The following is a 19061-nucleotide window of genomic DNA, read 5'->3' as shown; positions in this document are numbered from 1 at the left end:
AAACAAAAAATAAGATGTCAGACTTAAGCCCTGAAGTATCAATAATTGAATAAAATGTAAACAGTCTAAATACACCAATTAAAAGACAGAGATTGGCAGAGTGGACAAAAAGTCCAACTACATGCTATTTACAAGAAAGTCACTTTAAATAAAATGAAATAGGCAAGTTGAAAGAAAAGGATGGAAAAATATGCAAACAATCAAAAGAAAAGAGTGGCTATATTAATATTAGATAAAGTAGACTTCAGAGCAAAGAAAACTAGCATAAGCAGAGAGGGGTGTTATATAATGATAAAAGGGTTAATTCACCAAGAAGACATTGCAGTCCTAAATGTGCATGCACCAAACAACAGAGCTGCAAAATATGTGAATTGAAAACTGATAGAACTGAACGGAGAAATACACGAATCCACAGTTACAGCTGGAGACTTTAACACCCCTCTCTCAACTGACGGAATAACTAGTTAGAACATCTGTAGGATATGGAAAAACTCAACAACACTGTCAACCAACAGAATCTTATCGACATTTACAGAACGCTCCACTCAGCAAAAGCAGAAAACAGTCTTTTTCAAGTGCCCATGGAATAGATACCAAGACACACCATATCCTGGCCCACAAAACCAACCTCAAAAACTTAAAAGGATTGAAATAATACAGAACATATTCTCTGACCACAATGGAATCAAACTAGAAATCAAGAACAGAAAGATAATGGGAAAATCTCCAAACACTTAGAAACTAAACCACACACTTCTAAATAATCCCTAAGTCAAAAAGCAAACAAAATTACACTGGGAAATAAAAAGTACACTGAATTGAATGAAAATGAAAATAAAACCTATCAAAATTTGTGGTACACAGCCAAAGCAGCGCCGAGAAGAATATGTATAGTATCAAACGCATACATAAAAAAACAGGAAAAGTTTCAAGTCAATAATCTAAGATTCTATCTCAAGAACCTGGAAAAAGAAAAGCAAAGTAAACCCAAAGCAAGCAAATGATAAATATAATAGCAGCAATCAATGAAATTTAGAATAGAAAAATAGTAGAGAAAATAGTGAAACAGAGAATTGGCTCTTTGCAAAGATGAATAAAATTGACAAACCTCTAGGAAGACTGAAAAGGGAAAGAAGAGAAGACAAATTAACAAAATCAGGAATGAAACAGGCGCTATCATTACAGACTCTGCAGACATCCGAAGCATAATAAAGTAACATGATGAAAAATTCTACACACATAAATTTGACAATGAAGAGGAAATGGACCAATTCCCTGAAAAACACAAAGTACCCCAACTCACCCAATATTAAATAGATAATTTGGAAAGCTCTGTAAGTATTAAAGAAACTGAATTCATAATTTAAAAAATTCCCCCCAAAGAAATCCAGGCCCAGATTGAAAAGGAAGAAATAAAACTGTCTTTATTGGCAGATAACCTGATTGTTTAAGTAGAAAAATCCCAATAAATCTACAAGAAAACTCCTAGAACTAGGGGCCAGCTTGGTGGTGCAGCAAAGTGCACACGTTCTGCTTCAGCAGTCTGGGGTTTGCAGGTTCGGATCCCGGGTGTGGACCTACATACTATTCATCAAGCCATGCTGTGGCAGGCGTCCCACATATAAAGTAGAGGAAGATGGGCACGGATGTTAGCTCAGGGCCAGTCTTCCTCAGCAAAAAGAGGAGGATTGGCAGCTGATGTTAGCTCAGGGCTAATCTTCCTCAAAAACAAAACAAAACAAAACAAAAAACTCCTAGAACTAATAAATGAGTTCAGCATGGTTGCAGGATACAAGACAAACATACGAAAATCAATTATATTTCTATATGCCACAATGAGCACATAGACAAAAAATTAAAAATATAATATTTACAACTGCTCAAAAAATATGAAACACTTATGTGTAAATCTAACAAAACAAGGACTTTTGCACTGCAAACTCCATAATATTAATGAAAGAAATCAAAGAAGATCTAAGTACATGAAGAGACATACCAGGTGCATGAACTGGGAGACTTAACATGGTAAAGATGCCCATTCTCCCTGAATTGATATAAAGATTTAACACAATTCTTATCAAAATCTCAGCAAGATTTTTTGGTTGATATAGCAAGTTTGTTCTAAAATTTATATAGAAAGACAAAGAACTAACATAGATAAAATCATTTTGTAAAAGAAGAATAAAATGGGAAGAATCAGTCTATCCAATTTCAAGATTTATTTTATAGCTACAGTAATCAAGACTATGTGGTAATGGTGGAGGGACAGACACACAGATCAATGGAACAAAATGAACTCAGAAGTAGACCCACACAAATATGCCCCACTGACTTTTGACAAAGGTGCAAAAGCAATTCAACGAGGGAGAGACAGCCTTTTAATAAACAGTGCTGGAGCAGTTGACGACCCGTTAGCAAAAAAAAGGAACCTCGATGGAAGCCCCATACCTCATACAAAAATTAATGCAAAATGAATCACAGACTTCACTGTAAAACATAAAACTAGAAAACTTCTAGGGAAAAAAGCACGAGGAAATATTCATGATTTAGGGCTGGGCACAGACTTCTCATCCTTGACTCCAAAAACATAATCTCCATAAAAGGAAAAATTGGTACATTAGACTTCCTGCAATTAAAAGCTTTTGCTCTGTGAAAGACCCTGTTAAGAGGATAAAAAGACAAGTTACAAAGTGAGAGGAAATATTTGCAAACCACATATCTGACAAAAGACTAGTCTCCAGAACATAGAAAGAACTCTCAAAATTCAACAGTAAAAAAGCAAACAATTTAATTAGGACACGGGCAAAAAATACAAAGAGACATTTCACTGAAGAGGATACACAGATGGCAAATAAGCAGATGAAAAGATGTTCAACATCATTAGCCGTTTAGGGAAATGCAAATTAAAACCACCACGAGATATCACTTACACACCTATCAGAAGGGCTACAATAAAAACTAGTGGTAACACCAAACAGTGAAGATGCGGAGAAATGGGACCTCTCATACTTTGCCGCTGGGAATGTAAAATGGTGCAGCCACCCTCGAAAACAGTTTAGCAGTTTCTTTAAAAACTAATCATGCAACTACCACACAAACCAGCAACTGCACCCCTGAACAATTATCCCAGAGAAACGAAGCCTTATATTCACATTAAAAACCTGTGCAGGAATGTTTGTAACTGCACTTATTTGTAATTGCTCAAAACTGGAAACAACTCTGATTTCCTTTGATGGGTGTAAACAAACTGTGATACAGTCATTCCCTAGAGTACGACTAAGCAATGAAAAGAAATGAACTGCGGATACAGGCAACAACCTGGAGGGGTCTTCAGAGAGTTATGCAGAGTGAGAAAATCCAGTCCTAAAAAAGTTACATCTGTAGGGTTCCACTTCAATCACATTCTTGAAATGTCAAATTAGAGAAATGGAGAGCAGATTAGCGGTTTCCAGTGGGTAAGGAGAGGGTGTGGGCAGAAGGGGTGTGGCCAGAAAAGGGCAACATGAGGGAGTCTTGCGGTGATGGAAATTTTCTGCATGTTGTCTGTATCACATCAGTAATTCGGTTGTGATATATATATATATTATTTTTTGTGAGGAAGATTGGCCCTGAGCTAACACCTGTGCCAATCTTCCTCTGTTTTATGTGGGATGCTACCACAGCATGGCTTGACAAGCGGTGTGTAGGTCTGTGCCTGGGATCCGAACCTGTGAACCCCGGGCAGCCGAAGCGGAGTGCACGAACTTAACCACTATGCCACTGGGCTGGCCCCTCAGTTGTGATATTTTACCGTAGTTTTGCAAGATATTTCCAATGGTAGAAACTGACTAAAGAGTACATAGTATCTCTATTTTTTTTTTTTACCACAATTGCACGTTAATCTACAACTATCTCAAAATAAAAAGTTTAAAAAACTAAAAAAGTGCACAAACCACAAGAAAAAAACCCACAGATCAGTCTCATCCCTGTTTGAAACCTCCAGTGTGTTCCATTCACCGCACATGGAGAGACATCAAACTTTTCACCAGCGAGAAGGGCCCTATGCAAGCTGATTTTTCTCTCCTCCACTTTTTCCTTTGTCCCACGGCTTCTGTCACACTGTCCTTCCTGTAACCCCAACACACCAACCAGTTCCCACTAAAAGCCTCAGCAGCTGCAGTTTCTTCACTTGCAAGGCTCTGGCCCCAGACCTCTGCGTGGCTGGAAGCGTTTGCTCACTGAGGGGGTCGTTCACATGCTACCTTCTCAGGGAGACCTTGCTGACCATCCTGTCTACATCAGACCTTGCCTGTCCCACCCCCGGAGACTATATCATCGTCCAATTTCATTTTTTTTTCACAGCCTTTATCACGTTCTCTCTTGTGCTCATTTATTTCCTTGGCGACTGTCTGTCTGCCCCTCCCCTGGACACAGTAAGCTCCAGGAAGATAAAGAACACGCCTGTTCCATCACCACTGCACTACAGCAAGCATCCATGGCTACCAAATGAGTAAACGCCCAGGGGAATTACTTGTGGGAGAAATGGGCCATTTTTTAAACGTATTTAAAAAAATAACTATACTGTTTGCTCCTGGGGAAATCTAGAGACAGAATTCCTTTGAAGTTAAAGCTTAGAAGTGGGAGCAAAAAAAACACAAAAAACCTGCAACCAGATTTCAAGTAAGGTGTGAATGTTCACAGATCGAGGAGAGGAGAAGGGCACTTTGCAGGGCAGCTGCATTTCTGTGAGCTGACCAAAAAGTGAAATTATTTACAGGAGCTCTGCATTCTTATCCATTACTCTGAGAAAACCAGATATTGGTTCACAAAGAACAGCAGACGCGATCAGAACAGGAATCCTTTAGTGGAGGGAGAAGGAACAAGGCAGGATAGCTGCGTGAGGTGTGGGCACGGCTATGCGCCCATGGGGCACTTTACCCTCCAATAGGACTACGACTACGGCTATCCTCCAACAGGGCACATTCTGAGGGCAGAGCTTTGCAGCACTTTCTCAACTCTCTGAATTTCTCTGCCACCATCTCTCTCCAGTCTTCTTTTGACCACGGGAATATCACTCATGCTTGGAGAATGCTCGACTTCAGAGGGGAAATTTATCACCTTTGTCTCTCCCACCGCGGTCAGTGTACATGATGTGTAATACCACACTTCACCAGCAGGGGCTGCCACCCCTGTCAGAGCAAACCCAACTCCTGCATGCGCCATCTTTCCCAGACTGCCTCCTCCTGACAAGGACCTCTCCCTGCCCCAGCATCCCTGGCTCCCCGCCCTCGATCCTCAGTACAGCTGAGAGGGAGCCGGCTCTAGTCCACACCCCCTTCTTCCCGGCCCCAGCTGCGGCTGTCAGAGCTGCTGGCTGCCTTTTGAGGGGGCAGTGGCTGAGTGGGGCACAAGAGGCCTGCTGGGGTGCCGGTCATGCTCTATTTCCTGGTCTGGGCGCTGACGGCACAGGTAGGTTTGCCTTGTGAGAATTCATTAGGCTCTGGAGTTACACTCTGGGCACTTTTCTGTATGGACATCATACTTCAAAGCAAAGTTTACTTTAAAAATCCATAGATTAGGTTCACCTAATACCCAAGATGCCTCAGTAATTCCTGGAATTTCCATTATAGTCTGAAGAAAGGGAGAAAAAAAAAACACCAAAAAACCAACAACGAGTTAGCACAGCAGACCCTGGGAACAGAACTAGGAATGTTTTTCACTGATGTGGTTTCCTGGGTAATTTCAGGTGAACGCCTTATTTATTTATTTATTTTCAAGTTGGGGGGGGGGTGAGGGCTGAGGGGTGGGGCGAGTTGGGTTCTGAACCGCTTCCAGCAGGTTTTGCTTGTTGTGGAATCCCTGAGGCTCTTTGCCCAAGGGCCGGCACACCTGCTCCCATTTGGGGTCTCGGTGGAGCTTGCCATCAACACGCATCCAGGCGCAGGGGCCCTGAGACCCTGCGCTAAGGACGGGTGCTAATGAGAATATCTAATGGGACTCGCTCTGGACCCCAGGCCAGGTGCCCTGAGGCTCAGAAAGCAGATGCACCAAGTTGCAGCTGCCTTACTGTGGGGCCACCCCAGCTGTCCCGAGAAGGCAGCCCCATGCTCCCCTCTTCACTCTTGGAGGGCAGCCCATCGGCCCAGCCTGGCAGGAGAACCCACACTACCCTTTTGGTGCAGAGGCCTATTTCCCCTGAGACTTCACAGGTCCCATTGTCTCAGAGGGACCCCAGAGTTCTACAAAGCCTGTGCTGGAGCAAAGGCGTAAAAGGTTGGTGCTGGAGCCAGACAGCCTGGGTTCAATCCTAGTTCTGCCATTTACCAGCTGTGTGACCTTGGGCAAATTAGTTATCCTCTCTGTGCCTTGACTTCCCCATGTGTTAAATGGAGATAAGAATAGATCCTCTTTCAAAGGTTGCTTGTGAGATTGAGTTAATCCTTATAATGTGCTTAGAATAGTTCCAGGCATATAGTAAACAAAATATATATTTTAGTTTAAAAAAAATCTTCATTTGTGTCTTGAGACGGTTTACTATAAAAAGGTTCCAAGGTCAATTGAGTTTGGGAAACATTTTATTGCCTTTGTGAATTAGGCTATTCAAGAAATTGCGGTGACCCAGCGTGACCCCGAGGAGAGGAGGGGACATTCGGCCTGTTCACAGGTCGGTATTCACGGCTGGTTGGTGCCTGGGCTGCACTGGCGTGTTAAATATTTTTATATCATCGCTGCTGAGGGGATGGTTTCACAGAACACCCTTGGGGAAATACTGGAGGTGCCATGTCCCCTGGGGATGCCATCTTTATGACAGAGAACACTTATCAAGCACTAAGTGGCAGGCACAATTTGAAGGGCACTGACTCATTTTATCTTCACAACCAGCCTAAGAGGTTAATACAACTATTGTCCCCATTTCAGATGGGGAAACTGAGGCAGAAGGAAGTGAAGTCAATCGACGGGGGTCCTAAGGCTAGGAAGTGGCAGAGCCAGGTTTGAACCCTGCCTTTGGCTCCAGAGTCCACGCTCTCCACCACGACGCTGTCCTGTCCCTCGGAGCCCACGGAGAAGCCCATGGGGCATGTGGTGGTGGGCGCACAAACTCCTCAGAGCCTCTCAGCAGACTGGTCCTCTGGTGCTTCCCGTGGCCACAGTGATGGGGCATCTGTCACGGCCACCCCTGCCTGGGCTCTCCACCTCCATGGCTGGTTGGGGATGGGCACGCCACGCTGCCCCTTCTCCAAGTTCTCCACCAGCACACACAATGCCACACGGCCCGCCGGCAGGGACTGGATGTCTAATATGGTATCCCCTAACAAATGACCCCAAAGAGATGTTTAAGAATCCGTCTCACAATAGCCCAAGGGCTGCACTGATGTTTGAAGGGGCTGCAGCACTTCCCTGTTGCTGGGAATGGAGGTGGCAGCGGGAACCAGAAGGCCCGAGAAGCAGGGGAAGCTCCAGGGGTCAGCGGAGGCGCAGCCAGTCCTCTGGCCCTGAAAAGCCTCTCCCATGGCCTGGCTTTCCAGAAACCTTGGCAGGGTCTGCACCCCATTGATCAAGGGTGCTGCACCCATCTCCCCTCTCTGGATTGCTGTCTGTCCACGCAGGCCTGCTCCAGCCTCAGCCCCTCCCTGACCGTCTCACACCCCTCAGACCCTCTGCCACCCAAGTGAACACTGTTTCATAAACCACCTCAGAGGCCCTTGGGGCGCTCGTGTTGGTGTTATCTCCACAGCTTTAGTGCTCGCTCCCTGGGTTAGCAGAGATTTTTCTACTTTGTCCTGTGCATCCAAGTACCTGGGGGCATAAAGGTGCTCAGCAAGCAGCTGCCCAGAGATGACTCACCAGTAGCTTTAGCCAGCTGGGGTCCATTCGCCACCAGCGGCCGTGCCTACAGGAATCCCACCAAAGGCTAAGGGACTAATGGAGATCATGAACCCCCGGCCTTGTTCTCTACTGACCACCCCAACAGCGTTAAACCTCTGGTACCTTGCTGGCTTTCAAGATCTCAAACATCAGGGGCAGGCCTTGGGTGACGAGCTCCTCCGTGTACTCCTCCTCCTGGATGGTCTTAAACTCCTTTAACAGGCACTGGATGAGGGGCCTGCGGTGTTGCTGGAAGGCGATCCGCAAGGACTCCAGCCACGTGTGCAGGGTCCAGGGGACACCTGGAAGCAGGGAGGGGAGGGGCGCGGAGAGGAAGGCGGGGCAGAAAACAACCAAAAGAGAAGGCGTGTTTTTATTTGGAAGTTGGCCTTTCCCCAGGAAATTACCCAATTATGAGACCAAGAGACTAACTTTCAATGAATAGAGCCAGTGTTGGTTTTTTTCCCCAAAGACTTGCAGAAGTTGAAATTAAAGGTCATCATTCAATTCCTTTAACACGGGTGTCCATGTCTGCGTGCTCCTCATCTTATTAGGGATTGCATTTTATAACATATAATCATTGTATAGGATATTGGAATTATTATGCACACTACTTATGCATAGTACATACTTCTGGGTTCTGACTTCATTCCCCTCTATCCCCTCTCCTCTGGGGAGAGACAATCTCAGGGAAGGAAAGAGCCTTGCCCAGGGCTAGACAGCACACCTGCGCCCAGATGAGAGCTCAGAGCCGGTGAAACCCATCGGTGGACCTCACATCGACTGCTTTGGCTAGGGCGGATATTTACATCCGAATAGAGGATGTTGCTGCTGCTCCCCTGTGCAAAATGACATTTCCATCTGCAGGCACTTCATCAGGGCTTCCTCCTTTAATAGAAACCTCTCCAGCTGCTGATTGCTGTGATTTGCTTCTCCCCTCTCACCATGAGGCACAGGGAACGTGTCTCATACTGTTTATCACAAGCAGACCAGAGGCTCGAGCTTCATAGTCACACTAAGGAGGCTCTTAGGGCAATGGATGAACGCCCCACATACTAAACAGCCGCCCCGCAAGAGAGGCCCGTTTCCAGAACAGCACCAGGGGGACCCCTCCTCAGGCCCTCAGCCTATCTTGACCTGCCGCACCCTGTGTGTAAGGCCAATTACTAGGTCTTGTTGTTCTCTTGAGGGGCGAATGCCACTGCACTGGTGAATCTGGGCTAGCATGCTCTCCAGACACACGGAGGAGATGGCTCTGGGCTGGCTCACTCAAGGAAGGGCCACCCCGAACTCTTCCTGAGAGGGCTTTGCTCCCTGCAGCACAGTGGGTGGAGCCCTGCTAAGGACGGGATGCCCTCTCCTAACTGTTGCCTGGCCGCCACTTCATGGATTTGGGTGTCCTAAAATAGTGATTCCCCAACCACTGGGAGCCACCTGGGATGATTGTTAAATATAAAGATTTCCAGCCTTTATCCATCCAGACCCTCAACAGCAGAGCCTCTGGGTGTAGGGCCTGGCAATCTGTATTCAGACAAGCTCCCAGGTGATTCAAATTTCTAAATTCCCAGGGTCCAGAGTTTGGGACTCATGGAAAGATGATGTGGGGATGGGTCTTTGGGGCTGGCAGGATGCTGCTGTCAAGGGGGATAGTGTGGGCATCTCAGCCAGGAAGTGATCCAACCAACACATGAGAAGTCCCCTGGGTCCCCATGGGATGCATATGCGTGTGCGTGTGCGTGTGCGCGCGTGTGCGTGTGTGAGACCTAGAGCTTGGCAGTTGAGCTATGCCCAGCAGCCAAGGCTGCCCAGACTGACCTATGCTCCTGATATCAATTGTGACATCCACGTAGCCATGCTCAGCACTGTGATACATGGCCTCCCTCAGGGCTCTCAGTTTGGCCTTGCTGTTGCGGCTGGCGCACAGGGGGGGCGGGGCTGTCTCCGCCAGGTCAGTCCCCTCAGCCAGAATCTCCTCCAGGGACAGGATATCACTCTTCTCCTTCTCTGGCTGAGCGAGCAGTTTGCGGAACACATTCCTGTCAATCATAAACCCAGAGAGGAAGACACTCAGAGAGGAAGGGCTTTGCTGGGGCGGGGGTGGGGCGGGGCAAGTGGGGACACCCCTCACTTGGGACAAGGGAAGGAGAGGATCAGCTCTGGGGAGGGGCGTCAGAGACCTGACCACGGGCGCTACGTTTTGGGGATGGAGGAGATGGCAAGGCACGACTGGCCATGTTTCCTTGAGGACAACTTGTGACTAAATGCTTTCCTCGAATATCTAGAAGGCTCTAGGATGCTGCCCCTTTCACTGCCAGCCTGCACTCTCCCCATAGTGTATCGGCTTTACTCGGGGTTGTGTGTAAAAAATGGGGTAGATCCTGAAGGAAACGTATAGGGGGTGTAACCAAATGTGAGGGGTTTTATTACTTTTTAATGGGTCCATCTCACTTCATGACACTGGCAGAGTGCCATCTCTGTGGGGTGAAAGCTGATCGGGAAAGGACAAGACAAGCCAGTCTGCGTGGCTGTGTGCTGCATGTAGGTGGCTCTCAGCAGAAAGCCAGCAGTTAAGGCCACTCTGGCTGGGTCTGGGGCCTGGACTGCCTGTGGGCCCCACATCCAGAGAGGTAGTGGGTCTGGGGTAGGCCTGGGAATCTGCATTTTTAACAAGCACCACTTGCGTGCGACCTTGTGGCTTTGGCCCATCCTAGCCTACCTGTGTCCGTGGGCTGCAGCCTGGCTGAAAGAATTCATATCACCCTGGGGGCTGGTAGAAATTCCATTCCTGTACATGGTGCCTATCAGGGGATCCGCGCCACGCTCCAACAGCAAACTAACCAGCTCAAAATTTCCTGCAAGCCCAGAGAAGGGGGTTTTATAAGAGAATAAAGCAAATATCCAGTCATAGACACATCAAGGGCCAGGGGGGTGGAGACCTTTGGCCAGATTGAGAATCAGCAACTCTTACCTACAGCGGCTGCGAGCTGGAGGGGCGTTTCTGAGTAGTTCTCCTCGCCGTGCTCCACAGAGCCTTCCACCTTGGCCCCGGCATCCAGGAGGAGCTGTGGAGGAAGAGCGGCCACTGAGATGTTTAAAGGACATGCACTATGAGGAGGTGTCAGAAAAAGTTGGTGGAAATCTGTGCGATGCGAATGTTCCTGCCCTCCCTCTGGGTTGGTGACCGTGTGCACCGGGTGAGGGCAAATGCACTCGGAGGATGAACTGAGAACCTCTTCTATCTTCTAGAACCTGAGACTACTGAAAGTGTGGTCCACAGACAGCAGCATCAGCATCACCTGGGAGCTTGTTTGAAATGCTGGCTCTCAGACCCCATCCCAGACCAAGTAAATGAGAGTCTGCATTTTAACAAGATCTCCAGGTGATTTATATGTACATTGAAGTTTCTAGAAGCATTGAGCTAGAAGCTCACAGCACCAGAATGCTGGAAGACTCCCTTTTTGGGTTGGTTACACAAGGCCTCAGAGAGCTTTAGAGTGATCTAGAAACACAATCTCAAGGGTCCCAAAGGACTTTGGGGACCTCCTGGGCCAACCAAGGCAAGAATCTCTTCTAGAACACCCTGGATGGCTCTGAGGACAGTCTAGCAAACGCTCAGTTTCCTGGCCAGCACGATCAGTTAATAAAGTGGCACCATGCGCATCCAGGAGTTTTTGCTTCATGTGATTCCATTCTGTGCGTTCCCTAAGATATCTGGGCTTCTTAAAGGATGGAGATCCTGTCTATGCCGGACCTCACAGTGAGTGTGCCGTCAGCACCGCTGATGTAAAAGGAGGTGGGTAAATCTGTCTTCTTGACTCCCTATCCAGGGCTCCCTGAGGGCACAGCCAGGAGAGCTTCCTGGCTTTCCAGGATGCACCACAGCAGAGAGGTGGCCCAACTTCTGTGTGGCTCTGCTTGGCTGCCTGCTGCTCCTCTTCCTGATTTAAAGGCTGGGGATGCCACTGCATGTTAAGGGATGGCATCTGTGTCTGCCAGGCCACATCTGACCTCTTCTTTCTTAGATCCCTGTACTAGAAATGACCTGGATATGACGTTCTAGAGGCAGAAGCCAGCTCTCAGCGTGACACGTCATGCACTCAACCTCCTGAAGCACGATTATGGATCTGTCTTAAGGATTCCCATGACCTAGGAAACCACAAAGGATTCCTGTGGAATTCCAACATTGCCTAGGGGTCCCTGTAAAACTATTTCCTGCTCTGTGTAACTCTAAGAGGACTGGACCACATAAAAGGAGGTGAGCTCCTGATGCATCTGAAGCTCGGCACTCACTATGGGGCCAGGTGTCATGGACCTGGATGCTGATCTCTTTTTTTTGATGAGGCGAAGACCAAGTTTAACATCTAGAATGTACTGGATGGCTATTCATGGAACACCAACTCTACAACAGCCAGCAAAGGCACAGGCAATATACACTTATATGCCCAAAGGACCGCTAATGAGGACATCTCTCCAGACTTGGGGAACTGTTTCAGAAGACACGTGCAAAAGGCGCTACTCTAGACCTCCCGGGTCTGATTCTCGGCGAGTGGGATCCAAGCAAGTGTCTTTTGGACCCACTCCCCTGTGGACTTGATGCTTCTTTCCACTGGATGGGAACCACCAGAATCTATGCGAACACCAAGGTCACATCTAAGGGGAGGTTCTAAGGTCTCACACCAGCCAAGTCTTATATTCACTTTATGACAAGCAAAACGAGCAAATCCACAAAATCACAGCTCAGGCCCCACCCCCGAGTAACAGGGAACCACTTTGTAGGTTTGCCACCCTGTGTGTGAGGCTGCATGTGGGTACCTGATAATTTCATATTGGTTAAAGCTGGGCCGTATAGATCATTACATATAATATTTTCATTCATACGATATGAATGCACTATATTTAACGGCAATTAACCAATATGAATCTCTTAGGGACTATGCATGCTGGGAGAGGTACAGATTTGCATAATGGAAGAGGTAAAACTGAAGGTCAGATGTGGATAGGGAAATACGTTAATACCTGAACTACAGGAATATGTCCATGCAACACAGCAAAAGTCAGAGCCGTCCAATGGCGGGTCTCGGGGTGGACGGATGGATATTTATGAGGAGTACTGACAACCTATAAACAAATCGAAGTTATTTTCAAAATGTGACCTTCACAAGACTTTGACTAGCAAATCTGACCTATCTGTGGCTGTGCACGTGGGCTCGAGGTGTAAGAAAGGACATCCTGAGGGGGCCTTGGGAAATGCTGGTGATGTGGGGTGGTGACTTCATGTCCTCCATGCATAATGAGGACTCCTTTGCTTCTCATCCAAAAGGAGTTAAGTGGATGACTTCCGGCCATCTCTAAGGTTTCCTGGAGAAGCTGTAGTGGCGGCTACCATGAGCCAGCTCCCCTGCCTGTCTCCTCTTTCTGCTTAAGGGAGGGTGGTGGTTCTGAGAACTACACGACGTCAGATAGTGTGAGACACCACTGCCATTACACCCCTACCTTTAGGGGAAATTCTCTGGAGTGGCAAGCCCTAGGCAAGGGGAAGTGTGCTTCGAGCTTTCAAGCTAGGGAAGACCACCACCCATCTGATGGAGAAATGTCACCATCTGGTCACGGCTCACCCCATGCTGTCCTCATTTCATTCTTCTGCTGGCTTCCTGGTTGACAAGGACCCTCATGCTACTGGAAACCTGGGCACAAAATCTTCCCTGAACACACCATGAGTGAGCGATCTGACATCGGTCTTTTGGTACGGGGGCCTTGAAACACCCCAGGCCAGGAGAGGGCAGCTGAAGGTTGGGGTCCTCCAGGATTAGCACCCACACATAGCATTTCTCCCAAACATTTCTGGGGCCATAGAACCACAGGCCTGCTTCATTCAGAGCAGTTGAGTTCACTAAACACCCGCAGGGGGAAGGCCTTGAGCTGGGAGCTGTGGGATGGGCAAGAGAGGACCAGAGAATCCTACCAGGACCCAAAGCTGAACAGCCTTTGCAGGCATCTGCACAGTGCTTGGGGTTTCAGAGCAGGGGTGATCCCCTTCCCCCGCACTCCAATACTTGAAACTTACAAGATGCAAAATGGTTCTGGATCCAAAACTATGTCTATTGCCTGCTTTCCTCAGATGAATATAAAACTCACTAATTAAAAAAAAAAAAAAGCACAATACTAAGACTACATGGGCATCTAATTTTGAACTAAAAAGTTTTTCCAGGGCTGCTGAGTTAGAATTGCAGCATGTCGATCTTCCCAGCCTCTGAGGCTGCCAATATCTGGCTGCTGGAGAGAGTGGGTCTTAAGACAGCATAGAACATAGTCAAAAAGTGTGATTTCACCTATTACAAGCCTTGAGGGAGAGAAGGGACCATATTAACTGAGTCCCAAACTTCTGCCAGGTACTCTCTATATCTAGTCCTTCCAAACACTCGCTGAGACAGGTGCGATTATTCTCCCATTTTGCAGATGGGAACATCAAGGGTCAGAAAGGTTAAACCAGTTGCCCAAGCACAAAAGCAAGTCACTAAGATACAGCGGTTTCAAAATTTGAACCCAAGTGTCAAATTCTTTGGGGGTGTGCTTTCACTATATCACACTGCTTCAAGGTAGCTTTGTGATCAGCTCTAAGACCTGTGGTTTCCATTTCAGCCAAGCAGGTGAGCCAATCAGGATTTGGTGGGGGAGGGCAGAGGATCTCAGGGAGCTACAACCTCAGCTCAGGAGACAGAGGCCAACTTTGCACTAGGCAGAGAGAAAGTCCTGATGGCTCAGGAGAGCTCTCTCTGCCCTGATCCCAGAAAGGATGGATCAGCAGCAAGAATCAGAGACCCAGAACTGCTGAGCCAAGGAAAAGCTGGTCCTTTTTGCAGCTCCGTCGGTTGTTTTTAAATGAAACATACATACGGGTAGCTCCGTGGAGTCTGGTTGGGCTGCAGCCTCAGGATGGAGGAAATCCATCAGCTGGTCTGACCTATTTGCTGGACTGAGCACCCTCAGCCGTGGCTCTTGGGAGAAAAAGCCCCCCTCTCTTTGCTCGTCTTCCCCTGGGGACTGCCAGGCCAAAGGGCCCTGCAGCCCTCTGCACCCTCACCTCCACATTCAGGTCAGCTCCGGCATCCAGCAGCATCTGAACCATCGCCTCGTCCCCACGGACGCAGGCGTACATCAGCGGGGTCATGCCCTGCGGTGAGTTAAAACCAGAGAACGGAGAAGGTTTACAAGGTGGCTATGTCACTCGACGACAATAAATGGAAAATCTTACTTGTGTGTAGGAGGCTATGTCTTTACTCAAAATCCAGCATTTAAAAAATAAACATGCAGCCCCATGACTCGTAAGGTCATAATCCTCCACATTTTGAAAAGCAAAATGGAGGTAAGAACAGAACATAAATTGCCTTCTTTGCATTTATCTTTGCTTAAGTTGGAGGATTTTCGTTTGTCCGTCTTAGGGTGCAATAGATCTAAGAGTGTTTGCTGAAACAAGTGGCTGATTTCAACTTATAGCTCTTAGGAACTTTCTGGATTCCACAATATCAGCCCTAAGCTATGTGATTGGTAAACACTGCTTCCTGGACATTCTCTCTTTCACAATTTAATAAGTGCCATCTTTGCTCTATATAAGCTGCTGGTCAGTGTCAAGGGAAATCGGATGCCTCTGAGCATGGCCTCGTCACTGACATCCGGTTTGACATTATTATTTACAATCGAAAGGCAAGAAAATGAGGAATGGTTGTCAGGAATTCCATATCTGCCCGTGACTCCTGCTTATTACAAAGGCCCACAACCAACAGAAGGGAGGGATGGATTTCCCAGTAAACAGTGTTGTGACAGCAGCTATTTGGGAAAACGTTCAAGTGAGAGTTGTATCTCACACCGTACCCCAAAATCATTTCTCGTGTGATTAGAGATACAGGGAAAAAATTAAACTGGTAAATGACATCTCACTAGTCTCTGGATCTGTTTCTACGCATAAAAGTAATGGAAGAAATCACAAAGGAAAATCACTACAGTGTTGAGGGCACAAATTGAAAACATTATAAACCAAATTAAAAGGTAAACAATAAATCGAGACATATTTGTCACCTTGTAACAAAGGGTTCTATGTCTATATGCAAAGAGCTCTCCTAAATAAAGAAGGAAAACAATAAAGTGCCAGAGAAAAACAGACAAAAGATGAGTAGGGAACACATATATAATTGGAGGGTGTCTACCAGGAATAAAGTCTGAGAAAGTAATTTGAGATCAAGAACCTTCAGAAAGGCTGATGTGTTTGAACCACTATTTCCACTTTTAAGAATTTGCCTAATGAAATAATCAGAGATTTGACCGAAGACTTGTGTAAGTATATTTAGCTCAGCAACATTGATATAAGTAATGAGAAACAACCTAAAAATCCAGTAGCGAGGCGTGGTTAACGGAATGAATAATATGACCATGTTATGTAGCCGTTAGAAGTGATTTTTTAAAAAATAAGAATATTTAATGATATTGCAAAGTGCCTTTAATAGAAAATATTGGTAAAAAGCAAAATATAATAAATTCATGTTTTTAAAAATAATATAAATGTGCACGTGTATGTGTTAGGGGTCCTTGGCGTTGCTCAAGAAAATCATAACTGCTCTCCCTTCCCTGGAGCTCGCTGCATGAGCTGCCCATGTGAGAAGCAGCTCCATCTGTCCCTTGTGACTTTCCATCTGGGGCTCACACTGGAACCTGCTGTCTGTTTCCTCTGTCCGTGACATCTTCATCCACACGGGGTGTCTCTTTGACTGGCAGATGCACGAGCCTCTCACTGTACCCCAGGTTCAGTGGTTTGGGGGACGCCTGCCATCTCTGAGGTGCCTCCTAGGGTCTCCTCGAGAATGACCTTTGTGTATCTTAAACATACTCTGAAAGTTTGGTGGGAATCTGCCTCGCCTTGTTCTGTGATGCAGTAACAGACAGACAAGAAGAGACTAATTTTAACCCTGCTGGAAAAAGAACTTGAAGGACACATACTAAATATAAATGATAATTAGCTGGGTGATGGCAATATTTCCTTTCTGGAATAGGCCTATTTTTCTCTATTTTCCATTTCAGCTGCAACGATCATGTGCTAATTCTATAAAGACGAACAAGGATATTTTTACAAGATATTTTTAAAACTTAAAAAAAAAAAAAAAAAAAAATCGCCCTAAGTCACCAGCAGGGGGAGCCCCTGCACGGTGCCCGCGGTTTCCCTCTTTCTTGCCGCGGGGTGGTGCACGCGGTGGAGGTGGGGGTGCGTGTTCAGACACGGAGACCCTGTACCTGTTCGCTCATGGTGTTGATCCCATCGGGCCCCAGGAGAGACACCGCCTGCTTCACCAGGTCCGTCCGCCCACAGTTCAGCATCCGGAAACCCAGGTCCTGCTTGAACTTGGCTTCAATGGCCACTGCATCCAGCTTCCGAGAGGCACAAAAGCAGTCGTCGGCCCTAAGGAAGGGAGAGACGGTCAGGTGGGTGCGGCGGCTTCCCCAGGCACTGGTCCTGGAGGGCCACGAGAGCTGGGAAGCACCAAGGAGACCTGGCACTTGCTTTTCATGTCGATTGCCTGTTCCTAGGCTCCAATTAAAATTTGGACGTCTCCTGATCCTCTGTCCTTGATAACTGCTGCTGATCCGTCTTGTGTCTCTGTGCTCCCACAGCACACTGAACTTAGTAATGGCTAGTGTTTACTAAATGTTTACTATGGGCCAGGTGTTCGGAATTCCTGGTGCCATCCTGCCTCTAACTAACGCACTCTGTGGCACAAGGATGGGTTAAGTGCCTGAGGGAACTACCTTCCTTTTTATCCTTGGAGGACAGGAGAGGTGCTCTTGATCCAGAGAGTGTATGGCACTAAGCTCTTGAGCATCAGTAAGGCGAGGATCTGGGGGAGGGCACCTGAGGGGGGATCCACAGAGAGCCTCAGGAAGTGGGTGGGATGGGTGTGTGCTCGACCCTCCACTGGGCTCCTGAGATATCATTCATCTCTGCAGGCAGAGCAGCCTTGGGCAGGAGGCTGTCCTGAAACAGGAGCCCAGCGGTCGGAGACGGTAGGGCTCTCAGTAAGAGACACTAGGAGTTTGCTTCCGGCCACCACGGGGAGCTGATGCCGTGAAGACAGAATCCAGAGGAAAGAGTCTGGAAGCTTGGTGCTGACAGGAGTCTGACCTGCATACATGCCTCGGGGACTGCGTGTCAGGCCAGGACTCTAAGGGCCTTTTGTATGAGAGCACTGGGAGGAACTAAGAAAGGTACTTAGGGGCCCAGAGTTGACCAGGACCCTAGACTGCAGGATTAAGACCTTTTCATGGCAAGTAGGGGAGCCAAGACCACCCAACACTGTTGCAAGACTCTCCAGGGAAGCCTAAGGGCTCCCCAGGTGGTGGGAAGGGCTGAAGGACACCAGGCCTGGCTTTAGACTGTGGCATCAGCATCCAAGAGCTGGCCTTTTAGGGCACAGAATGGGGCTCTGCCGTAAGGCCCAGTTCATGGGGCTTCAGACTTGGGACTCTTACAGCTGGGGTTGCCGGATCTAGCAGATAAAAATACTCTAGCAAATACTGCATGGAACAAACTTACACTAAAACATGGTGTGTGGGCAAATCTCGGGGAGGGATCAGATTTGACTCACTGTAAAGGAAACCTTTGTCCGAACAGACCACTCTCTAATTCTGGAAGAGATTGCTTTGTGAGATCAAGAGCCTCCTTCTTGGGAGCAAAGACGCTGTGAATGGTCGCTGTCACTGCCTTCGCCATTTCCTCATTCCTGTCTGTGTCTAACTCCCTTCTGCTATCTTCAATGCTTGATTGACTCTCTCAAATAAGCATTTTTTTCTGGAGCCAAGCTCAATTCCACGTGACTGGATAAATGTTACTGAGTGCCTACTGTGTGTGGGCACCCTGCAAGGGGGCTAGGAGGAGGGAGACACAGACCCCGCCCCTGTCCACTGAGCTCCCAGACTGGTAAACCCATAATGCCAAGAATATCAGAAGTGTTTACCAGCTACAGAGGTCCTTGATTTTAATTAGCAAGAGACAAATGGCAAGAAAATTACTGTAGCTAAGATGATGATAATAATTGTTATTATAGGAAGCTAATGTTTAGTGAATACTACTGAAATCTAAGCTGTTTCCATGTATTAACTCAGACAACCACACAACGAGCCCATGATGTAGGTGCTATTAGGAGCCCCATTCCCTTCCCCATGAGAGAAATGCC

General features: G+C 47.3%; 1 protein-coding gene and 1 long non-coding RNA gene across 9 annotated transcripts in view; one reads left to right on the top strand and one right to left on the bottom strand.

Annotated features, from left to right (window-relative positions):
• Positions 1-19061, bottom strand: part of ABTB3 (ankyrin repeat and BTB domain containing 3) — a 307733-nt gene that overhangs the window by 30654 nt on the left and 258018 nt on the right. The window contains exons 5-11 of one of the 4 annotated variants that reach the window (XM_023631669.2): positions 17125-17290; positions 14927-15016; positions 12862-12963; positions 10814-10907; positions 10562-10697; positions 9661-9881; positions 7969-8147 (exon numbers count right to left, since the gene is read on the bottom strand). In XM_023631669.2, coding sequence (XP_023487437.2) covers positions 7969-8147; positions 9661-9881; positions 10562-10697; positions 10814-10907; positions 12862-12963; positions 14927-15016; positions 17125-17290 — 988 coding nt within the window. The remainder of the gene's footprint in view (positions 1-7968; positions 8148-9660; positions 9882-10561; positions 10698-10813; positions 10908-12861; positions 12964-14926; positions 15017-17124; positions 17291-19061) is intronic. The other 3 variants (XM_023631670.2, XM_023631671.2, XM_070254081.1) reach the window with 3 other exon arrangements.
• The window catches only part of LOC138921209 (uncharacterized), a 35288-nt gene continuing 33401 nt past the window's right edge, over positions 17175-19061 (top strand). For all 5 annotated transcript variants that reach the window (XR_011433594.1, XR_011433595.1, XR_011433593.1 and 2 more), the window contains exon 1: positions 17175-17313. This is a non-coding gene — a long non-coding RNA (uncharacterized lncRNA). The remainder of the gene's footprint in view (positions 17314-19061) is intronic.

This window comes from Equus caballus, chromosome 28 (assembly GCF_041296265.1).
Source record: "Equus caballus isolate H_3958 breed thoroughbred chromosome 28, TB-T2T, whole genome shotgun sequence".
NCBI lineage: Eukaryota > Metazoa > Chordata > Mammalia > Perissodactyla > Equidae > Equus > Equus caballus.
Note: the sequence above shows the minus strand (reverse complement) of the source record. Positions and strands in the feature narration are given on the sequence as shown.